This window comes from Artibeus jamaicensis, unplaced genomic scaffold (assembly GCF_021234435.1).
Source record: "Artibeus jamaicensis isolate MK-2021 breed Jamaican fruit bat unplaced genomic scaffold, CSHL_Jam_final contig_3152, whole genome shotgun sequence".
Taxonomy (NCBI): Eukaryota; Metazoa; Chordata; class Mammalia; order Chiroptera; family Phyllostomidae; genus Artibeus; species Artibeus jamaicensis.
Genome location: NW_026521729.1, coordinates 1313452 through 1338073, shown reverse-complemented (window position 1 = coordinate 1338073; position 24622 = coordinate 1313452). Strand labels below are relative to the sequence as shown.

General features: G+C 52.5%; 1 protein-coding gene across 3 annotated transcripts in view; it reads right to left on the bottom strand.

Moving 5' to 3' along the window:
- KIFC3 (kinesin family member C3) overlaps positions 1-23331 on the bottom strand; it is a 64137-nt gene extending 40806 nt beyond the window's left edge. For 2 of the 3 annotated variants that reach the window (XM_037141476.2, XM_037141474.2), the window contains exons 1-3: positions 23168-23331; positions 22745-22896; positions 21394-21911 (exon numbers count right to left, since the gene is read on the bottom strand). In XM_037141476.2, coding sequence (XP_036997371.2) covers positions 21394-21618 — 225 coding nt within the window. In that variant the 5' untranslated portion in view covers positions 21619-21911; positions 22745-22896; positions 23168-23331. The remainder of the gene's footprint in view (positions 1-21393; positions 21912-22744; positions 22897-23167) is intronic. The other variant, XM_037141477.2, reaches the window with a different exon arrangement.
- Positions 23332-24622: the final 1291 nt, after the last annotated feature.

Below are 24622 nucleotides of genomic sequence, written 5' to 3'. Positions count from 1 at the left end.
CACTTCTTGCCCCGAACCCAGAAGCTGAGACAGGCCCCAGAGGAAGGTGGGAAGTGGGAGTCAGGCCTGTTTGAGTGTCTGGAGGGGCCCAGAGGCCTCTGTCTCCCTCCCTTCCTGCCGAGGGAGGTCTCTGAACAGAAGTCGGGCAGAAGGCCAGGGCCCTGCCTGCCACAGGGGGGACTCCGGGCTCAGGACGGTCCCGAGAGCCGCAGCTGGCGCTCCTCATTGGCGTGTCACGAAACCACAGCGGGCTGCGGGGTGACAGCCAGCTGCTCTGGGTGTCGGAGGAATGTTGCTGCCAGACAGGTTTATGAGGCATCTGTCGAGGTGGAATCCAGAAACCAGGCCTGGGCTCTTGCCACGCCAGGCGGCTCCCAGGAGGTTACAGACACAGGGCAGCCGTCACCCCGCCCCCCAACAAGGGCTCCTGGAGACCTGCCCTCCAGGTCTCACCCCCTGCAGATTCGTGGGAACCCCCCCACCACTCCCAGGGGCAGCAGCCCCGTCCAGACAAGGACTTACGGAGTCCACGGTCTGGACAGCCACGCCACCCTCACCCCCAGCAAGGTCTGAGGCCAGGGAGATTGCAGGGGCTGTCCCCCAATCACGTCTGTATCCATAACAACCTACCAAGAAACCATTATTAAGGATAATTACAGTCATGTGTCAAATAACAATGCTTCGGCCACCGACGAACCACATACACGACAGTGGTCCCAGAGGGGTCCCATGAGGTTACCAGAGGGGACGTGGTGGGGGGAGGACGGAGACTGTAAAGGGGGTCGAACCTATGGTGACAGAAGGAGGTGAGGCTTCGGGTGGCGGGCACACGACAGAGTACACAGGTGTCGTTTTATAAAGAGGCACCCCTGAGACTTACATCATCTTCTCAACTCCTGCTGCCCTCGTAAACTTAACTTAAAAGATGACAATGGACCTGAGAAATTCCGAAGGCCTGGTGATGTCATAGCTGTTGTGACGTCACAGCACAACTCATCACAGCACGGGAACATTCCAGGCCTGCACAGTCCCTCCCCCCTCCCTCACAGACTCACCCAGAGCAAGTTCTGCCTGTGGGCTCCGTTCACGGCTCATGCTCTGCGCTGGGGCACCCTCTTCTGCTTTCACGCCGTATTTCTACTGTGCCTTCGCTGTGTTTAGAGGCGCAAATACTTACTGTTTTGTCACAACTGCCTACAGTACTCAGTACAGTCGCATGCTGCACAGGCTTGAAACCCGGGAGCAGCAGGGTCTACGCGCAGCCCAGGATCGCAGCAGGCCAGACCGCGTCCGTTTGCTCCAGCGCACTCTGCGCTGTCCGCACAACAGCTAAATCACCCGAAGGCAGATTTCTCAGAACGCATCCCCATCGTTCAGGGGCACGTGACTGTAGAAGAATGACAACAGGGACACAGTGCTTGCTGCCTGCCGAGTCCCGCAGGGAGCCCTTCTTCGGGACGTGTTAGGGTCCTGTGGCCGCTGCGACAAGTCACCACAAATTGGGAAGCTCAAACAACGTGTTCCCTCGCAGTTCTGGAGCCTGGAGCCTCAATTCGAAGCGTAGGCGGGAGGCGGGCTCCCTCCGATGGCTCCAGGAGAGGATCCTTCTTTGCCCCTCTGGCGTCTGGGGGCTGCTGGCTGTCCTTGGTGTTCCTGGGCTTGTAGACGGATCCCATCTCTGCCCCCATTTCCACACGGTGTTCTCTTCTCCTTGTGTCCATGTCTCTTTCCCAATCCCTCTCTCCTTGTAAGGACGTCAGTCATATTGGATTGGGGCTCATCCTAACCTAGTACAACTTTATCTTAACTTGATTCCATCTGTGAAATCCCCTTTCCAAATAAGATCATATTTGCAGATTCCGCATGGACATGAATTGCTGGGAGGCACGATTCAACCTGGTATTGCCCATGTTATCCTCCCAACCACCTGACACCACTCTTATCTCCACCTTACAGATGACAAAACTGAGGCTCAGAGAGGTTAAGTAACTTACCCGAAGTCACACAGCTGGGAGTGCTACCCAGTCTCTCCGATCCTAGAAGCCTCACTTTATTGTCCCAGACATGATCCTCATCCCCATCCCCTTCACAGGGGCCTAGAGTCTCAACGTTTGCAAAGCTTCTCCTGGTCACTGTTATATTTTCTTCTTGCCACCGCAACCCTGAAGCCCTGGTTTGTGGTTTACCAAAGAAACAGGCTGTTCATTAACTCTGCCAAGGTCACACACAGCTGGAGGGTGGCAGGGCTTTTGACCTCAGGTCCAGCACACTCCACTACGCCGACCCCCAAGGGGGTCTAACGGGAACATTCCAAGGCTCCGCCAAAGCCGGGTGGGGGGAGTTTACCCAGCGAGCAATGGCCTTGCTGTGTCTCCTGATAACGCCTGCTTCAGCTCCACCTGCCAAGCTCACAGAAGCTATTGTGAATCTGTCGCTTAAATTCACCTCCTCGGGTTTCAGCCCCTTGTCCCTGGCTTCTCTGCCCGCAGCAAAGCCAGCTACTGGGGATGTCAGAAGTAGAGAAAAAACAGGTCAAGAATCCACGCGGCTCACAGCCGAGTCACACACCTGGGCAGCAGCAAGGGATGCGTCGGGCACTGTCCCTCCATTGCTCTGGGCCGAGAAAGGGTGAGACCCAGGCAGCCCACTGCTGGCCCTGGGCCAGGCACAGTGGCAGGCACAGTCCAGCATGTTCTGGTGATCCTTGCAAGCAACCTGGGTTGCAGGTGCTATTGGTACATTTACTTTTTCTAGAAGGGAAACTGAGGCTCAGGCAAGGTCAGGCTAGCGAGTGGCCACGCCAAGGCTTGGTCCCAGGGCTGTCTGAGCACAGAGCCCCCGTCTTGGTCTCCGCAGGAAGGGCACTCAGCGAGGGCTGGAGGCTGCAAGAGTGGCTGCTGTGGTGGAAGGACCGTCGGGCGTGCAAGGACAGGGCGGGCTGGAGGAGGATTTGAGAAAGAGAGGTCCGGACTGAGGACCAGGAGACGGAGGCCAGCCAGGGCACTGGGGAGCCATGCAGCGCAGGGGGGCGGGGCGCACAACTTGGTCCTGGCAGGAGGGGGGGGGCCCTTGGGGACCTCCTGTCTGACCCATGGCCAGAGAATCTGTGACATGTAAAGGAGATCACGTCGCCTTCCAACCTGAAAAGCCTTCATGGCTTCCCATGGAGCTTCTCACAAAATCTGAAATCCTTATCACGGTCCACGTGGCCCCTCAGGCCTGGCCCCACGACCTCCCTCCGCCAGGCTCCACTCGGCTCCAGCCACACACACCTCCTTCGCGTTCCCCCAGACATGCCTTTGCCCTTGCTGTTCCCTCTGCCTGAAATGTCATTCCCCAAACTCTGTGCATGCTGGCTCTTTGTCTTTAGAATGTTCGCTCCTCCTTTGCAAAACTGGGATAATCATACCACTTATCCTTCAAAGAGGTGTTGAAGAGATGAATGAGCTAATAATACAAAAAGCCTGGTACACAGTAGGTGCTCAATACATGATAACATTTACGAGGGGCCGGTTATGTGCCAGGCACTGCCGCAGGGTCCTTCCTTCCACGACAGGACTGGCCTGTCCTCTTCAAAACAGGGAGCACCACGCAACACAAATTAACTCAGAAGAAACAAAGGGCCACTTCAGATGAAAGGGGACTAAGGAGACGTGACAACCTACGGCCACACCTGAGCTGGCATTTCCTTTCGCCACAGAGCATCATTGGGACAATTGATAAACCCCAGTGTGGTCTGTAGATTTAATAGTAGCATCGTTCCAACACTAATTTGCTGGCAGTGTTCATTGTGCAGCGGTTGTAAAACAGAATTCTTGTTTTTAGAAAATGCATTCTGAAGTATTTAGGGTAAAGAAGCCTCATGCCTGTCACTTTCTCTTCAGAGAGAGAGAGAGAGAGAAAAGGATAAAGCAAATGTAATAAAATGTTAAAAACTTGGGGGAACCTAGATGGAGGTTATCTGGGAATTCTTTGTATTCTTCTCGCAACTTTTCTGCAAAGTCTGTAACGATCAAAGGGAAGAAAAGGAAATGCAGGGCCCGTGCCCTTGGAGGGAGGCAGCGAGTCTGCCAGAGGACAGCATGTCCCTCGGGTGACAGGCTTCCAGGGTGATCAGCCACCCAGGTTGCCCGGGACTGCTCTGGGTTTGGCAATGGAAGTCCCGCCTCCTGGGACATCCCACAGTCCTGTGCGACCCGGCATGGTGAGTGGCCTGCGTCCAGGCGAGCCTGGTGGACGAACGCTGGGGGTACATGGGGAGCCTCTGCAGGTCGGTGAGCCTCCTTACTGCGGGGGTCCCCGAAGGCTGTCTTCAGCCAGGGCCAGGGCCGCCACGAGTGGGCAGAAGACAGGCTGGACATCCCATCCCACCCAAGAGCCGTGCCAGCGACTTACTGACAAAATAAGGTGTTCACCTCAGAGAGCAAGATTTCCAGGCCCAGTGGCCCTGGTCCTGGACCGCCACCGAGGCCCCACCCCACCTCTTTCTTGACCAGTGGTCACTGGGCCTCAGGCAAATAGTTAACCTGCATCGAAAGCCTACTCAGCTGTCAGTGGGTCGTGCAACCACAGTGTGGAGGATGGATGGACACTTCATGGTCGAGGAATGTGGCCGACAGCTCAGCTCGCCCCAGCCCAGCCTGCCTGGCAGGTTGGCAGCTGCCAGGGGCTGGCCCCTGGGCAATCCCAGGCTGTTCTGCCACACAGATGACCTCCTGGGGGACTTCCCTCCTGAGTGCAGAGGGGCAGAGTCCCCTCTGTCAGTTCTCACGAGTCACTGCACAGCACCCCCCACTCTGGTCCTTCCCCGAGAGAGGGTGGGAGTCTGTGCTACAGAACCCCAGCCCCGAAGGGCTCAGTGGAGGGTACATGGGGTTTGCACTCGAGCTTCAAGCTCCTTTCAGGAAAGCCCTAGGTCCTGTGATTATGGAGAAAATACGAGCTTGCGTGCAGCCGACGATTAAACACCACGAAGCAGGACGCCACTCCACTTAACTCCCTGGGCCACCGCAAGCCAGCTGTGAGTCAGGCCTTGACCTTGGCCACCTTCTTAATTTAGAGGCGCGGCAGCTGCCCACCCAAATTAGCCAGCCCTTGTTCCCTAGGCCCCAGTTCACATGCCTCTCTCTGCTCTGGTTCTTTTGAAAGTCAAATTGGCACGTTGCCCAGTGGCGTTTTTTTTTTTTTGTTTGTTTGTTTGTTTGTTTGTTTGACTGTTTTTAAGCCATACAAGTTCAAATGGTACAAACTTGGCTGCAAAGAAAGCCTCCACTCGCCCTGACCTCTGTCCCCACATCTGCCTCCTCTGAGACAATCGTTGAGACCGGGGGCTGGGTGATTCCCAGAGAGAGCCCCCGCGTGGAAGCCCACGCTGAGAAATGCCTCACCCCGCCCCCGGCCCCGGCCACGTGTTAGCGCAGCTCCCGTGCTGCTCCGAGCTTTGCTTTCGTAGCTCACCCCCTTGGAGAGCCCTCCACATCTCGTCTTTTGCAACCACAAATGATGCTTCCAGGAATGTCTTTGTACCTGGAACTTTGTTCTCACTTACGAGTAGCCATAGGTACTCCTAGAAGCCCAATTGCTGGCATTATCATTTTGCAATTTGGGGAAGGGCCCACCAACTTCTTTAAGAATCCAATGATGAGCCCTGGCTGGTGTAGCTCAGTGGATTGAGCGTGGGCCTGCGAACCAGACAATCGTGGTTCAATTCCTAGTCAGGGCACATGCCTGGGTTGCCGGCCAGTTCCCAGCAGGGGACGCACAAGAGGCAACCATACATTGATGTTTCTCTCCCTCTCTCCTTCCCCTCTAAAGATAAATAAATAAAATATTAAAAAAAAAGAATCTAATGATGAAGTAAAAATCCTTTCTCCAGAAAAAAACGGTGCAGTTATTTTGCATAATTATTTTGCATGCACTGTCTGGAGGGAGGCTCACGGGCTCCACATGGAGATATTCGGAATGGGGGAAAGAACACATGTAAGGCTGCTGCATCTGACTGTCATTTCCACGCGTGTGAGTAGGTAAGTGCTTTGATTCAGCCATTACACAGGAAGCAACCAGTTGGCTCCGCCGGCAGCCAGCGCAGCTCAGTTCAGATTCCAAAAGTCAGATTGTTTACCACGCTCCGTCCACCCAGGTACATGCCTCTCACAGTCACCACGCCCCTTGCCGGCAGATCCCCAGAACATGGCTGTTGAGCCCGAGCACCGAGCGGTGCTGGGGCCCTGGACCTGCTGGGGACCCTGCCTGCAGCTGCCGCCTGTGGACTGTGAAACCAGACCCTGCACCAGGAAGGCTCCGGAGCTCACACACTCGGTTAGGTATTAATATTTTATGTCACAGCCAGTAAGGACTCGGGGTAACAAAAGTCTGTGCAGGAAAGGCCTGCATGGAGAGTGCAGACGGCATCATCTCTCACGCAGCAGCCACAGCAGACAAAAGAGATTGCACCAAAGAAAAGCTGAAGGGAAACATCTGTGAGCAGCCTGTGGCCAGTCAGAGAGGTGGCATCAGTGGGCTCAGGGTCTGACTTTGGTGCTCTCGGAAGGAAGCCAGGAGCATCCCTTGGGCCCTGGCCATGGGATGTGGTGTCCAGCTGGCCCGAAGTCTGAGGGCATTGCCTACAGTGAAGACATGGCAATGTCTTCTCTGAAGCCAGAGAGCCAAGGGCCCTGGCTGACCATCTACCAGGAGATGCGCACGGGGCGATTTCCACAAGCCTGAAGCTGAGCAAAGAGCCACCCAGTAGAGGCGCTCAACACCGGCCATGTCTCCCCTTCCTTCCCCCTTTCCTTAGGAGTTGCTGGAGCCCAACTCTCTCCAGAGCCTCATGCTGCCCATACCACACCTCGCAGAGACTCCTGGGACTACAGCCATTTCTCTGAGGCTGAAGATGCTGTGAGGCCTCAGGTGGAGGCACCTACCTACCTGGGAGAAGGAGAAGCAGAAGAAGAATGAACATGAAAGTCCAGGCATGGCCCAGGGGGACAGAGTCAGGTTGCGCCTTAGCAACCACCAGGCCATGGATGGTCAGGAACTCCCCTCTGCTCCAGGGCTTTGCCACGAACGCTGTGGGCTCCCCCTTGGCAGCTTCCTGAAGGAGAGAGGGGGCAGGAAGCAGCTCCCTGCCCTGTGTCCCTCCTCCTCCTCACTGTCTTCATCCTCTGGACGGTTCCCCCAACCCACACCACCATGTGCCTGTCACAGAGCTGGTGCTTTATCTCGGGCCACCTTTGCACTTGACCCTTGAGATAGGAAGCGTGGTCATGTCCCTTTCCCAGGCGAGGAAGCCAACACGAAGCAACCTGCCCAGCGCCTCAGCGGTAGAGCCGGATTCCGCCCGGGGCTGTGCCATCTTTAAAGGCCAGGCCCCCACCAGGCCCTGCACGTGGCAGCCCACATGCGGGTGTCTCGTGAAGAGAGGGAGCGAGTCGGGAAAGGCCAAGGAGGCCATGTGGGTGGCAGTTTGTGGCAAAGTCTTATTATGTCTTTGCCAAGAAGATCAGCCTGTAATTAATTGTCTCCGGGAGGGTGGTGGCCCTGAGGAGACAGCCTGGGGTAGGGCCCAGGGGCTCTGCCCTGGGGTCTGAGCCTGGGTTCTCGTTCTCTGCTCTGCCCTGATAGATGGGGTCTCTTCACGGGCTGACACTCAGTCCACTGAGCCACACCCGCTGGAGACAGATTTCGCTTTTGAATAGAAGAAGTGGCCATCAAAAGCGAAGGTGCCCAGGGCCCAGAAAGACATCACACTGCCCTGAGTGAGTAGGACTTGACCCCAGACCTGTCCTCCCCCAAAGGTCACGGCTGTCAGAAACACCCAGCCTCTCCCCCAGGACCAAAGAGACACCCAGGGCCATTCTGGGAGCTGAGTGCGCCCCTGTCCCTGGGAAGGCTACAGACGCTCAGCCATGGACACACCACCTGCTGGCCACTGTCCCTGGCAGGTAAGCTTCCTGGGGTCAACTCCTGACCTTCTAAGAAGCCAGTCAGAGCAGAGGAACCACATTTCTGGGGTCAAGTCCCTTGTGGGGAGAAAGTGAAGATGCTGTGAGGCCTCAGGTGGAGACACCTACCTACCTGGGAGAAGGAGAAGCAGAAGAAGAATGAGCATGATTATCAGTCAGGGGGGGACATTCCAGCTTTTCTTTCTCCCCTGAAACAACAGGCATTCTCCTCCGACTGACAGGGGGATTCTGCCTTTGAAAGTCCAGGCATGGCCCAGGGGGACAGAGAGCCTGGCTTTGGCATCACTCAGACCTGGGTTCAGGTCCTTGCTCTGCCATTGAGTTTGCCGTGTGACCTTGAGAACGTGACTCTGTCTTCCCCTCTGGCAAATGGGAACTGTAACCGCCCCCCCCATAGGGTTATACCAAGAACTGCCAAAAATAAAATGCTTTCTGTTTAGAAAAGCAGGTGCAAGTGGTAAAAGCCAGAGGACTGTTCTTTTGTTTGGGAAGGGAAAAAAAAAATCGATCCCAACATCCCTAGGGCCGTGAGTAATTGTTATGCCATGTGCTTCCCCAAGACACTGATCAATTTGGAGAAGCCACCAAAGGTGCCTTAACTGAGGTCACACCATGAGGTCAGCGTCCTGTCCCCTCCAAGTCTTTGAGGGGACAGGTTAGACAGGAGGTAGTGACCTCACTAATGGAAGGGGAGCGTCGCCTTTAATTAAGGCGTCACCAGACTTGGAAATTCACACTTGAGTTTTGCAAGTCCAGGATGACACAACCTGAGGCAGAAACCCTGAAATGACAGCAGAGGCCTCAGGGACGAGCAGACCTGGGGTTCCTTCCAGGTGAGCAGTGCTGTTGCCCAGCAGGTGAGCTGTCTACCCCCAGGCTCCACGCTATAATTAGAACCGCATCTGCTCACACCAGGGAGGTTGGACCCTGGGGATCAAACAGGGGAGCTTCTCAGGGGGCAGCCTCCTTGGAGGGCATCCCCCTCCCCCATCCTCTCCCAGAGCAACTCCTTTTCAAACTGATCCGAGCAAATGCATCACCAGGAATGTGGTTAAAACACAGCTGGAGATTCAGTGGCCCTCGAGATTCTGCATCTGTGACAAGAGCCCAGGTGACGCCGAGGCAGCTGGCGAGAAAAAGGACATTGTCATTCCTCTGGTTCCACAGACACCTGGGGCTGCGCTTCACCAGGTTGACCAGGGAGCCCTGGCAATTTACAGGCCAGAGACTGGGTTTCAAGGACCCAGCAGCACTGCTGCGAACTAGGTCCTTATGGTTTCTTTTCTTGGGGGTGGGGAGATGGGGTACCAAGTGAATTAAGTGTGAACATTGGTGGCAGGATAATTTACTAACGGTTCACCCCCCCCCCCCCCAAGCAGGCTCACTTGCCTCACACCCTTTTCAGGAAGCCAGCGAGATCCTCTGGCACTGTCTTTGCACGGAGATTTTAAAAGCACCACTAACGGTAGTGGTCATACGCTGTCCTTCAGAAAACAGAGGATGTCCAGTCCTCTCCCATCAGCCCTTCTCCTAACCCCGGCTGGCCTTAGGGCCCCCTGCTCATTCTTATGGAAAAGTACTTTAAAAGAGGGATTTATGCCGAATCATCTTGTAGGGGCTCTTTTCTTTTATAAAAATACAAGCCGGGGAGGGGGGGGGCTCAGGATGGGGGAGGGGACAGTGACTCCCCCTCCTTGTGCAAGATGCAGTGGCCAATACAGTGGCAGACAAAGGGAAGTCCCTCAGCCTCCCCACCAACTCCACCAGGACCCCCTCCCCTAATTCTGGAACACAGCTTCTCCAGAGCACTCTGGGGAGGCCGGTCCAAGCCCCTTAGGGGACTCCCTGCATTGGGCACAAGCCCCGCAGCGGAGAGCACAGACTGAGGCAGCCAGGCACCACAGGCCTCAGAGAGGACCTTCCAGACGCCCCCCAGGCTCCTTGCCCCAAGCCTGCTCCACCTAAACGTGGCCCCTATGGGTGAGTCCCACCCCCCACCCAGGACCCAAAGCCCGGGACACTCATGGTGCCAGTATCAGAGGCTCTTACTCTGCAATGCAGAGACCTTACCCCTGGGCTCCCCCATTCTGGTGACAGTGGAGAGGGAGGGGCCCCCACATTACTGAAAAAGAACTTAAGGCCAGCCCTGCATAAGGGAGCCTGGGCTCGGAGCTGAAGAGCCCGCTAGCAATTCTTAAAGGGGTCTCACACCCACGGCACGTACCTACTTTAATGACATTCAGTATTTAGGAAAGCATGGACCATTCCACTCTTAAAGTGATGCACGTGCTGTGGTCTAGGAACACACCATCCAGTAAACTGATCAACAATTGCCGAAGGCTGCCATCTGTGGAAACCAGGAATCTCAGTGGCCCTCTCCTTGCTTCAGCCGTTCTGGGCCTGGGAAGCACCAGTCTCTCCCTGAGCAAACTGTGCTCTCTGACGTTGTTTAAACACGCACACGCACACTGCCAAGGTTATACGCAGGGCACGGTTCCTTCACTATCCAGTAAAACCTTCACCTTGGTCTTTTTCTAAAGTGTTAACATTCTGAGATTTCTGTAAAATAATCAGACCTGCAGACACCACCTAGAATGGGTGTCTCTCTGTCCCCCTCCCCCACCGCAGAGGCAGTGAGAGACAAACATTGCTGTTCCTCCGTCTTCCCCAAGAATGCGGATCGAGGAAACAGGGGGAAACACCTGTCTGGGAGATAGTAAAAACCGGAGCGTAAAAAAAGCAACCCAAAGCTTCCTCCGTTCCTTTTCCTCTTTGTCAAGGCTGCCTGGGTCCCTGCAGGGACCCGCCCTGTGAGTAAGGACGGAGGATGCCTCCCTCTGTATCTATGGGAGCGACACTACCTCCTCCCTCAAGGCACTTCAGCCCTGGTATCTGCCTGAGTTGATGACAGACAATTCCATCATCAGGTTTTGTCAACAGAAAAAAAAAACGGTCAGAAACTCAGAGACAGACAACAGAATGGTGGTTATGAGGCAGGAAGCAGGTGCTGGGGGTCAAATACATAGTAACAGAAAGCAACCCAGAGACGTTGGGTGGAGAGCACGTCATAGAACAGGGCCCCCCAAACACACCTCTCTCCTCCCACCCCACCCCCACCCCCACCTTCTTCAAAACCGTCCCTGGTGCCAAAACAGTTGAGGGCTGCCGCCATAGAGTTTACAGATACCAAATTATCGTGGTATACAATGGGGACTGTAGCATGTCATTAACCACTGTTACCTGAATTGAAAATATTAGATGCAAAAATAAAACACTGTTTAAAAAATAAAACAAGGACTTCCGCCAAGATGGAGGCATAGGTGGATGTGCCGTGCCTTCTCACACAACCAAGTTTAGAGACAACTAAATATTAGCAACAGAAAACACAGTCGGAACACGGAAAATTGAACTTTTCGGAAGTCCGTTAACAACAAATTCTTCAGCCTGACCAGTAAGGGGCGAAACCAGCAGCTGGTGAAGTGGGGTTGCACAGGAGGTCTCGGTCAGCCGGACTCAAGCGCGGAATCCAGACGCGCGGAATCCAGGTGCAGGGTTGGACCTAGTGAGCGACCGAGCGGGCCACCAGGCGAGCGACTGCGGGGGAGACAGCGGGGGAGCGGTGCTGCGTGTTGACTGTGGTCGCGCATTTGTGCGCAGGCGGACATGCGAGGGAGCGGGCAGTGGAAGGCGCCGCCATTTCCCTGCTCTGACCCCACCTCCACATACAGCGTCATAACCCAGCGACTCTGAGTGGCCTGGCCCAGGTGAACCACCTAAGACGCTAATCCTCACCCAGCTGTGAGAAACAGCAGAGGGTGCCGCCATTTCCCCGCTCTGACCACGCCCCCACATGCAGTGTCACAACCCAGCGACCTGGGAGTCCAAGGCACTGCTTCTCACACTTAAAGGGCACGAACAGACAAAAAATGGCGCAAGATCTCAAAGCCCCAGAGCCCATAGATCTAAGCTATGAAGAAATAGCAAAACTCTCAGACGCACAGTTTCAAACACTGGTCATCAGGATCCTCACAGAACTGGTTGATTATAGCGGACAAATTAGACAAATATATGAAGGTGAAACTACTTGAAATGAATGGAAGTGCACAGGACACCAATAGCAATGAAAAGGAAACTGGGACTCAAATCAATGGAGTGGACCAGAAGAAAGTGAATAATGGCCAAACAGAAAAGAGTCAAGAAGCAAGAATTCAAAGAAATGAGGAGAGTTTTAGGAACCTCCAGGACATCTTTAAATGCTCCAACATCCGAATTATAGGGGTACCAGAAGGGGGAAAGGCACAGCCACCAGTGGAAAACTTATTTGAACAAATAATAAAGGAGAATTTCCCCAATCTGGCAAAGGAAATAGACTTCCAAGAAATCCAGGAAGCTCAGAGAGTCCCAAAGAAGTTGGACCCAAGAAGGAACACACCAAGGCACATCATCATTACATTAGCCAAAATTAAAATGAAGGAGAGGGACTTCCGCCAAGATGGAGGTATAGGTGGATGTGCCGTGCCTTCTCACACAACCAAGTTTAGGGACAACTAAATATTAGCACCAGAGAACACAACCAGAACACGGAAAATTGAACTTTTCGGAAGTCCATTAACAACAAATTCTTCAGCCCAACCGGTAAGGGGCGAAACCGGCGTCTTGTGAGGAGTTGCACGGGAGGGCTACGGTCTGACGGACCCAGGCGCGGAGTCCAGACGCGCGAATCCAGACGCACGGGTTCCAGGCCCAGGGTTGGACCTAGTGAGCGACCGAGCGACCCACCGGGTGAGCGACTGCTGAGGAGACGGTGGGGAGGCGGTGCTGCGTGTTGACTGCGGTTGCCTGTCTGCGGGCGAGCGGACGGGCGAGGGAGTGGGCGGTTGGACCGGCCACCGCGGGTAAAGGGCGCCGCCATTTCCCCGCTCTGACCACGCCCCCACATACAGCGTCACAACCCAGCGACCTGGGAGTCCAAGGCGCCGCTTCTCACATTTAAAGGGCCAGAACAGACCAAAAATGTCGCAGGAAGACCTCAAAGCCCCAGAGATAAATCTAAGCGACGAAGAAATAGCAAAACTCTCAGACGCACAGTTTAAAACACTGGTCATCAGGATCCTAACAGATCTGGTTGACTATAGCCACAAATTAGAGAAACATATGAAGGCTAAACTAAGGGAAATTAATGGAATTCCACAGAAAACCCATAGAGATGAAAAGGAAACTGGGACTCAAATCAATGGACTGGACCAGAAGAAAGCAAATAATGGCCAAACAGAAAAGAGTCAAGGAGCAAGAATTCAAAGAAATGAGGAGAGTCTTAGGAACCTCCAGGACACCTTTAAATGCTCCAATATCCGAATTATAGGGGTACCAGAAGGGGGAAAGACACAACCACCAGTGGAAAAATTATTTGAACAAATAATAAAAGAAAATTTCCCCAATCTGGCAAAGGAAATAGACTTCCAAGAAATCCAAGAAGCTCAGAGAGTATCAAAAAAGTTGGACTCAAGAAGAAACACACCAAGGCATATCATAATTACATTAGCCAAAATTAAAATGAAGGAGAGAATCCTAGAAGCAGCAAGAGCTAAGGGGACAATCACCTACAAAGGAGTCCCCATCAGACTGTCAGCAGATTTCTCAAAAGAGACCTTACAGGCAAGAAGGGGCTGGAAAGAAATATTCCAAGTCATGAAATCTAAAGACCTACAACCAAGATTGCTCTATCCAGCAAAACTTTCATTTAAAATGGAAGGACAGATAAGGTGCTTCTCAGATAAGATCAAATTCAAGGAGTTCATCATCACCAAGCCCTTATTCTATGAAATGTTAAAGGGACTTATCGAAGAAAAAGAAGTTAAAGAAACATGAACAGTGAAAGAACAACAAGCTCACAGTTATTAACAACCACACCTAAAACGAAAGCAAACTAAAAGAACAGCTAGATCAGGAGTGGAAACATAGAAATGAAGATCTCAAGGAGGGTTAGCAACAGGGGAGTGGGAGGAGGAGATGGGGGGAGAAGGTACAGAAAATAAGTAGCATAGACAGTAGATAGAAAATAGATGGGGGGGGCAAGAATAGCATGGGAAATATAGAACCTAAAGGACTTGGGACACATGGACATAAACTAAAGGGGGGTAATGGTGGGGATGGGGGGGCAGGGTGGAGGGGAATGAAGGGGGGAATAGAACAACTGTAACAGCATAATCAATTAAAAAATATAAATTTAATAAAAAAATAAATAAAATGAAGGAGAGAATCCTAGAAGCAGCAAGAGCTAAGGGGACAGTCACCTATAAAGGAGTCCCCATCAGACTGTCAGCAGATTTCTCAAAAGAGACCTTGCAGGCAAGAAGGGGCTGGAAAGAGGTATTCCAAGTCATGAAATCCAAACACCTACAACCAAGATTGCTCTATCCAGCAAAACTTTCATTTAGAATGGAAGGACAGATAAAGTGCTTCTCAGATAAGATCAAATTCAAGGAGTTCATCATCACCAAGCCCTTATTATATGAAATGTTAAAGGGACTTATCTAAGAAAAAGAAGTTAAAGAAACATGAACAGTGAAAGGACAACAAACTCACAGTTATTAACAACCACACCTAAAATGAAAGCAAACTAAAAGGACAGCTAGATCAGGAGTGGAAACATAGAAATGAAGATCTCAAGGTGGGTTAGCAACAGGGGAGTGGGAGGAGGAGAAGGGGGAGAAGGTACAGAAAATAAGTAGCATAGACAGTAGACAGAAAATAGATGGGGGGGCAAGAATAGCATGGGAAATATAGAATCTAAAGGACTTGAGACACATGGTCATAAACTAAAAGGGGGTGATGGTGGGGATGGGGGGGTAGAGTGGAGGGGAATGAAGGGGGGAATAGAACAACTGCAACAGCATAATCAATAAAAAAATTTAAAAAATAAATAAATAAATAAAACAAAATTTTAAAACATAAAATCAAATCGGCTCACTTCTCAACTGGGAGAAGCAACACAAACATTCGTTCAATGCAGCCCTGAAAGATAAAGCTGAATGCATTCCAAAAAGCAGCGAAGACACACGTAAAAGAAGTTGAAGCACAGGTCTTCCAACGAGGACAATCGGACTGTACAGTTTTCCTTTGTGGGCTTCCTGAAGTGACCGACATGAATACAATAAGACTGACCGTCTATTGGGTACTTCCTACGTGCCAGTGTTTACTATGGCGTATCACCAAGTGTCAGAACAGCCTGATGAGGTAGCGCTGGTCTTTTCCACCTCGGCTTCACAGACCAACAGAGGGAGTACCTAATTCAAAGTTTTGTGGCTAATAAAACTCGATTCCAACCCGGGCACCTGTCTCTGGGCCCTTGCTCCTTCCCGGGCCACTCTGGACTCCGGAGAGAAACCCAGCCCCTACCAGCGTGCAGATCGCTCCTCTTGGGGGAACACGAAGGTTGCAGGCATTTTCTTGTGGGGGTTAACCGGACCCTGGGTGGGGCTAAGAGTCTATTTCCTCTTGATAAAGAGCTAAACCTCCTGCTAAAGAAGCTGGGGACCTTATGCAACCTGGAAAAGGGAATTCCTGGGAGAGTTTTCCTGGTCTTGGGGGAAAACTATATATCTCATTAAACTACCCCAAAAAGGCTCATAAATGTGTGCTCTTGCTTCGAAAGCATCCTCCCAGCTTCTATCTCAGCCCCTTAAAGATGCATCACCTGCTCTGTTAGTCTTCAAACCAGTGGGTGTGGGGTTGAGTGCCTGAGTGTGTATGTGCGTGTTTTGAAAGGGAGTCAGAGTTGGGGAAGGCCACAGCTACTGAGGGATTCAATTAGCTCCATGGCGGGGAGAGGAGGACTGATTACAACCCTGAAAATATAGCAGCAAACAGGAGATCGGGTTGCCATAGCAACCATTTAGTTGACATTTTCATTTTCCCAGCATTTACTCTGGGCAGGTGCCAGCAGATGGTGTCCTCAGGAATGAGCGGGGCTGAGGGTGTGCCCACTTGCCGCTGTCATTGTTCATAACTGGGGGCACTGGTACCGCCCCTAGGTAAGGCCCTTGGAGCTGGGGTCTTAGACGGTCAGTGCCCAGAGAAGCCTGGGTCTCTGAGCACCCTTGTCAGGCAAGGCATCACCGCACTGCAGCAGAGCTGGGCAATGCTATTCTGAACTTCCTCATTTAATGGATATGTGGTCAGCAGTGAGACAGCAGTGATTTGAGCAGAGCAAGGACGATAGGCCAGGAGAGCCCTGGGTGCCTAGCAACAGGCAAAACTGGGAAAATAAGGACCTCGCCCCCAAAGTAACCTTTCCTCCCCTGGCATATTTCTGGTCATGCAATTAGGACCCCCCCGCCGGCCTTTCCCCCTCTGGCATGTTGCTAGTCATGGGGGTCAGACCCCCACTGAGGGGGAGTGAACAAGGGGGCTGGAGAACAGCCCTAAAGCATGAAGACCCCAGGATAGTGAGGTTCTGACCCACATCAGATACATCTAGGCCACGGTTGTGTTTCAGCTCCAGGCCCAGAAAAGCAGCAAAACCAGACAGGCAACGCCACGGCCAACATCAGGACCAGCCACACTGGCGAATGGCCCCCTGCCCTGGTGCTGACCAATCAGTAGAGTCCACGACCCTGAAAGAACACATCTGGAAAGCTGACCCATATTCTATTGAGATCCTCCCTGAGAGCGCCCCTAAAATCTCCAGCCTTAAAGGGTCCCTTAAGAGGGAGGACCCAGTGCACGCTCCCTCCCGGGAGCGCGCCCGCACCTTTCCTGTGCCCCTTTTCTTCCTCACCTTCCTCCCTCCCAGGCTCCAAGGGCCCTTCTGTTGCCTCTGTGACTCATTTCCTGAGCCCATTTCTGCTACCTCTGTGACTTTCTCTTCTTTTTTATAATATTTTATTCACTTATTTTTAGAAAAAGAGGAAGGTAAGGAGAAAGAGTGGGAGAAAAACATCAATGTGTGGTTGCCTCTCATGTGTCCCCTACTGGAGACCTGGCCTGCAACCCAGGCATGTGCCCTAACTGGGAATGGAACTGGCGACCCTTTGCTTCACAGGCCCGTGCTCAATCCACTGAGCTACACCAGCCAGGGCCCTCTGTGACTTTCTGAACAAACTTATAGTTTGAGTCTCATCTCTGAATTCTTTCCTAGCCAGAGCTCAGGTACCAAGGTGCTGAACCAAGGTCTGGTGTGACTCCTCCGGTCTAACACCTGGTGCCATGTGCTGCCATCAGATGGGATGCTGAGGCTCAGGTGCAGGATTGTGCGAGGCCACGAACTCCTGATGGCTGATGCACACTGGTTTGCTAAACCAGGGTCAAGTAGAAGGGGCTGGGGGACAAAACAAGGAGAGGAGGCAGCGCAGCACAGCTTAGCCCCGCCCACAGAGCACGGTCCTCTTTCCATTTCCCGAGGAACAGTTCTGTTCTGCACCAACCATGCATCGCCAGCGAATCCTCTGCCAGAGAACAGACAACAGAGACCTGGGGGGAGGCATTCCCCTCAAGGTCAAGTGACTAGAGATGGAATGCAGCGCGGATTTCCCTGCAGGAGCAGCTGATGTTTTGACTACCATCCTCCTCCAAGCAGCCTCTGAGATTTGGCACCCACGTGCCCTGGGTGTTGCCCGGCCATCCCGGAGGCAGCCCTGGCTGGGTCCTTGCAACCTCGATGCACGTGGAATGCTAAACACACCCCAGAGTTCCCGACATGGCCACCTGGTTACAGCCCTGCCCGAGCTTGTCTGCAGCAATTGCGAAGGCAAGGCTTCATGCGAAAATCTATTACAGAGCATCCGTGGACAGACGGTGAGCAGAAAGCACAGCTCCACGCAGGAAAATATGAGCAGTCAGCACCACGCCTCGGTGGGGGCAGGAAAACCTTTAGGTGGAAAATATTGCTTTGATGACTTCTCCGGGAGGAAAGAACAGGCTGACATTGCTATGGGGCGGCAGTTTCCATTTTTTAAAGAAAGCAAAAAAGCTTTCCAGAAGCCCATCAAGGTTAGACAGCACCATTGCTCTGCTTAATTTATTTCCACACAGGTCTGGTGTTGTCACCTCTGCCCTGGAACTGTGCCTGCGTCTTACCACAAATTTCATCATAGGAAGATCAGCGTCTGTGTGCAGGAAAACCAAACAACAACAGCACCGGCGCATGCAGACACATGAAGCTCTCGGTGGCATGGTGGCCTGGTTGACATGGCCCCTGGGAAATGAGGGGGAGGCAGGAACAGTCCCACGCAGAGGAAAAACTCAGCAGCCTCCTCCTGAGCATGGTATTCTGGGAAATAACCCTTATTTGGGATGCTATTCTGCCCCTATAATATTAAATATTATTTGTAATTATTTCTGTAACCGAAAGGCCAAAAAAAATTCCTACAAATTGGACACCTCCCCCATTGCCATTTTGTTCATTTTATTTCAAGTTCCATTGACATTTATTTTAAAGCCCTTCCTGTGACTTGAAAATATAGGCATTTTGGCTAATATTATTATTTCATGCTTTGTACTTCAATGTAATATAAGGATTATATTTAGCCCTGGCTGGCATGGCTCCGTGGATTGAGCACTGGCCTTCCAACCATAGGATTGCCGGTTCAATTCCTAGTCAGGACACATGCCTGGGTTATAGGCGAAGTCTCCAGTAGGGGGCGTGTGATAGGCAACCACACACTGATCTTTCTGTCTTTCCCTTCTCCTCTGTAAAAATAAATAAATAAAATCTTTATAAAAAAGAAGGGATCAGATTTACTCACCCAGACTTGCTCAGATCTACATTTTGGGTTTTTTTTTCTGGATCCCAATCCCACACTACTTGAACAGCTCATATTTGCCACTTTGACTGTTTATTGTTTCTCTACTATTTTAAGTGCTTTCTTTTTCGTCCCCATCTTTTTCTATGAAGGATGCCACCCTTACTTGTCTGACAGCCTCCTCGCGTTGGCTCTGACTGGAGTGTCACCTCCCCAATCTGTCCCTCCCCAGCTTTCCCAGTCACATAGATGGTCACGGTCACCTCAGTAAAAACCCTGAAGCCAGCCCACACGCTGGCCATGAGCAGGTCCAGTGGGCCCACGAGCAAGGCGACCTCAAACCAGACTGCCTCCCACCACCCTCACCCGAGAGGGCTTCGGAAGTCACCTCTCTAGTCTCTCTGTGTCCCCAACACCCCTCCCCCATGAGGCCACCAGGGGGACCTTATAAAAGAGCATAACCTACCCCGAGTCACTTTATTCCATCTTGCATTCAACAAATATTGACACACTTACTCCTCGCCAACACTGTTCCAGCACTTTCTAGGCCTTGCGTTCCCGTCAGGGAGGAAGAGGGTAATCAACGACACAAGGGATGAAATGCACGGCGTTAGAGGATAAGAAGAGTTGTGCAGAAATACGACCCAGAGAAGGAGGCCCTGGAGTGCTCTGAGTGGCGGGACTCGTTCCAGCTCTATAAACGGGGGTTGCCACGTTAGGTACAGCGGTGTGTGAAAGCCCCACGGAAGGGGGCGTCTGAGGCCTGAAGGAGGTGGGAGAGAGGTCCACCCAATACCCGGGGAAGAGGGACAACCTTTGACAGCCTCGTATCCCGTTACAATAAAACCTGAATTCCCTGCCATTGCCCATGAGGTCCTGCAGCATCCGCACCCCCGACTCCTCTGTTCTCCGCCCACGCGAGTCTCTCCTGGATCTGTCTCCACGCCCGGCTCTTTCCCACTTCAGGGTGCCCTCTGTCTGGGATATATCCTTCACACACACGCCCTGTGAAAGGATTTCAATCTGAAGTGGAACCAGAGATTATGAAATGGAGAATCTCACCCGTGCACCCTCAGAAGACGGGAATGTAGGAACTGAGAGACTGGTTTCCCGTATAGCCCCATTTACAGAAGACTCAGACTTCTCTCCTAACCAATGGATATCTGCTGAGAATGCCTCCCCATCCTCAAGCCAATCAACTCACTTACTGCTCGGCCTCTGGATGGACTTCCCCGCTCTTTACACTCCTTGCTCATAAATACAGCCCACCCCAAACCCTGAACAGATTCTCATGTATCAGTAGATTGCTATAACGTGTTTTCCTGAATTGCAATTCCTCTGTTCTTCCCACGTAAACTCACTTTCTGGTCATTCAAGTCTGCCTCAGTTTACTTCTTGATTTAGATCGACACCCCCACCCTCTATTCTCCTTTTCTCAAGGCTGGTCCCTGTCCACCCTCAGATATTAAAGATGCCACTTCCTCCAAGAAGCCTTCCCTGACCACTGCCAGCCTCCCATCTCCTGCCCTCTTTCTGTGTTTTATTCACATTGTGGCTCTTATCACCGTTTGAAATCATCTTCTTTCCTGTCTGCCTCCCCTGCCCAGACCCAGGCTCCAAGAGAGAGAATAGCGCTGCCTATTCACGGCCTGGAACGGCCTGGGACAGAGCAAACATTCAGTACACATTTATCGAGTGAAGAAATCAATCAATCAAGGAGAACCAGATAATGAACTTGTAAATAATTAATGCAATCCAGGGCAGCAAAGTGGGAATCACTCAAAAACAAGTCCACCCCCATCTCAGGCTCTGCCATCTTACCCAGAATAAGGACAACGATGACAATAGCAACCAGAACAATTCAATAATAATTTGGTAATTTGGGGGCGTGATTCCATTCTGTGAGGCAGCCCAGCCACGCTCATAACCGGGCTGTTTATCAGAAGCCCTCGTCATTCCTCTTTCCATCCTTGTGACACCACAGTGAGAGATGGGCCCCTAGTCCCATTTCCATGGGGCCGACACATGAGATTTTGAGGTGTTTTGTGACCCCTGGTGTGGGACAGAGCCAGGGTCCCAACAGAAGCTACATGCTTACATTCCAATTGCTCTAAAGAAACCACACGGAGCACTTACGGTGTGAAAGGAGCCAGTGCAAGAGAATTTCCAAAAAGAGATCATCTCGCAGGCAAAGTGGGACGGTTCCCACGAAAGGACATTTGGTTAAGGCCGAGACCCAACCATGGCATCGTCACAATGTGGTGTGAACCGCTGTGTGGAGCGCTCACTGTCAGCCAGGCCCTGGGACACGCAGTGGACACGTGTGACCTCATTCCCATGTGCTGTCGTCCCCAGTTTACAAATGAGGAAACTGAGGCACGGAGCGATTAAGTTAGTTACTTGCTCAAGTTCCCTTGCCTGGGAAGTGACCGAGCAGCTGAGGACCGAACTCAGCTCTGGCGGCACAGACCCATCCCGGGAAAAACCTAGCGCTCTCGGGGGTAGATCTGGTGAGATGGCAGGAGATAGAAGATACTAGAAATGTCTAGTCTGGCAGAACCTTCACCTTCAGATATGTTGGCAGGGTGTGGAGGGAAACAACCTACACCCCATCCTGGAGAAGGTTCTTCCCTCGATCCGAAGACATGGGGAGCCCTGGGCAAGGCCTTCCCTCTGCTCCTCACCTGTGAGCCATGGGCCGCTGCCTCCAACACCAGGACGCTTCCTCGGGCGGGGGCCGGGACGTGGGCAAGAACAGCTCCGATGGAGGGGCCGGAGCCAAGCCAGTGCCATCCAGGCGCCTCTTCCTCCTGGCCTGGGCCGGGGTGTCCTTGCCACTCTCCCTTCTGTCCCCTCCACAGGGCCCAGCTGTTGGAGCTAAGCCGCACCAGGGCAGGGACCACGAACATGGCAGCTGTGGCCGGGCTCGCCCCGGCAGGCTGTGGGAACAGAATCTTCCAGATGGGAGCCTGTAATCGCCTGTGCCCTGGAATTTTCTGCTTGGTTCACCAATTTTTAGCTGGACCAGCAGCGGCTTTGGTGTTGAACAAGGCGGGCATTCAGTCTTCAGTCCAGCAATTAAAAGGCTTTGAGGACAAGATCTCCTTTAGTTTCCAAGGGATGACATGGGTCCCAGCGAGGGTCTTAACACCAAGTCCTCTGAGTTAGCCAGCCAGCAAGCGTTCTTTGCGGTCTGCACAGCCTTGAGACGAATTCGAATTGTGATAGTGGAGGGCAGGGGGCAAAAATAAAGTTAATTAGGCTCCTGACATTCCAGTGGGAACCTGAGATACCCACGACGGAATCTGGGTTTTCACCCCCAAATCCTGCTCCACCCCCAGCCTTCCCATCCCAGGTCATAGTGACCTCACCTTCTGGGCTTCAGTGGAAACCTCGTAGGCACTGGGTCTCCAGCGCTCGTGCACACCCCACATCCTACCAGTTACAGCTCCTCCAAATACGGGTCAGAATCTGGCCATTCTCCCCATGTCCACGGTGCCCGCCGCCGTGGACGCTGGGAACAGCCTCTGCCTGGCCTCTCAGCTCCAGCCCTGACTCACTGCCCAGCTCAGCAGCCAGGGCATCCTGTCACAGTCAAAGCCAATGCCTGCCACTCTCCTGCAAAGAGCCTTCGATGGCCCCCATAATCACTCTGCATAAAAGTCCAGGTCTGACCGCACACAGCCCCGGAGGCCACTCTGCCTCAAACCTACCGCTCCTCTGCACTCTGCTCCTGAAATCCCCCTGGCTCCCCAGGACCTTTGCACATGCTGTTTCCTCAACCCGATGTTCGTTCCCCAGATGCCCACACGACTTCCTTCCTGCCTGCCTTCACACCTGCTCACATGTCTTTTCCTCAAGGAAGCTCATTCGCTGAAAATGACAATCCATTGCTCACCCTCCGCCTTCTGCCTCTCCCCCGCCACCCTCACCCACCTTCCTGACACCCGCGCCCTGCTCTGGTTTTTCCTTCTTCCTTCACAGCCCCGAACCCTCTCCTCCTTGGGCATCTTTATTGTGTCTGCTGTTCAGTACCTCTTTCCCCTGCACGTGAAGGGGAGGGAGCAGACAAGGCGTAATGTGCCTGTTTGGGGTGCCAGTGTGCCTCGGGCAGCCGCACAGATCCTGGCACGTGTTAAAGGTTCAGGAAAGATTCGTGAAATACAGGGGAGGCCCGTATGGAATTTCTGTGGGGAAAAAGAGGAGGAAGGAAACTGAGGGAAAGTTTTGGACTTTCCTGCTGCTGGGGAGACGAGATGGGGGAGAGGGTGGGAGGAGGGACGGAGAAAGGCACGCCCCCCACAGCCACTTGTACACTTACGCCCACCCCCAACAGGAGAGGAGGTCCTTGACCTCTGGGGACTGCTGGCTGGGTCCTCAGCTGCCCTCGGAGCACCTTGGGGCTCCTGGCTCCAGGACGGAGAAGCAGCCAGAGCTGAAGGACCCGTCTCTCCCTACCTGTCACCTGCGTGTGGGCCTTCCAGGCACTCAGCTTCCTAAAACCTTGATCTCGAAACTCGAGTGGTGGAGCGTGATCCTAATAGAAGTGGGGTCGTGTCCCGCTGGGAAACCTTGCCACCCAGGCCGAGAGGACGGCCTTACACAGCCCCCGCAAGTGCCAGTTCCCTCCTCAAACCTTCAGCGCCCTCCTCAAACTCTTCCATGCACCTGGTCACAGACAACTTGTCCCTCCCTTTCCATCTGGCTGTCAGTGGGAAAGCGGATTAGAAAGGCCACTCCCTTGGCTGGTCCAGAGCCGCAGCCCCATCCACAATCAGTCCATTCCCGCAGGTCCAGTTTCCTTCCCCAAACGTACTCTCCGGTGTGGGTTTTGAGAAACTTCCTACTTAAATGAATCTCACAGTCTGGACTAGGACCTGGGGCAACTTTTTTATGAGCGAGACGAAGAAATGCCCAATAAAAACGAGTTTCTCTCCCCACTGTGATTCCCAATAGTTTGTGTCGAACACACACAGGGTCGCCCGATTTTCTGTGATAAAGAAGCTGGTCAGGCAAGATCTGTAAGGAAATCAGCAGATGTTCTGGGTGTCGAAGAGGCGATTGAGGCTTCTCTTCCTCCATCTTATCTATTGTTCAAGTATATACTTTTAGATGCCAGAACAGACCTTTGCGAAGATATAGTATCAAAATACTCCAAAAATAATATTGTCGGGGCCTCTTTGTTGTTAATTTAAAAAATAATCCAGAGGCCAAAGTTTTATCAAGTCTTCATTTTCTATCTAATACCTTGAAATTGCCACATGTTTTGGGGAACTTGCTAAATTGAGAAGCTCGTTTTGTCCACACCGGCGTTCATCTGTTGTTAAGATGCCCCCCAGAAGTCAGAGGGGTCCTGGCGTGGATGTTATTGTGTCATTGTTTTCTTAGTGTAAAGCTGGAAATAACAAGGGGTGACTCACTGACCGCAGAAGGACCACCCAGAGAGCTGACGTCCTGGACCCGCGTGAAGACCTGAATCTCAGTTTCAGGGTCTGAGTGTGGACAACTGACGCACCTCTCTCCTGAGAGAGCAGCCCTGAGAAGGCCCCCAGGATGTTTCTAACACAAACAAGTGCTGCATCTGAGGACATCACCCTCAGGATAGCTTCAGGCAGCCTTGAAGGGAAACAGCGAAGGCCTAGACAGACCTTTTCAAGGTCAAACAAATTCTGTTAGGAAAAAAACTCCAAAGGTGTTAGATTCCTTGCAGGCAGCAACCTGAAACGTGTTTTGTTTTCAAGGGAGAAACTAGTCACGTAAAATCAAGCTTTGGGAGGGAATTTCTCTGGTGATTTAAAGTTTGTCTCTTTTAAGCGTAATCCTAGAATCCTAAAAACCTCGCCCCTTCGATGTCGTGATAAGAAAGCCACTTTGGAAGGGTGTTTTGACCGGCAGAAAACAATAGTACCGGGT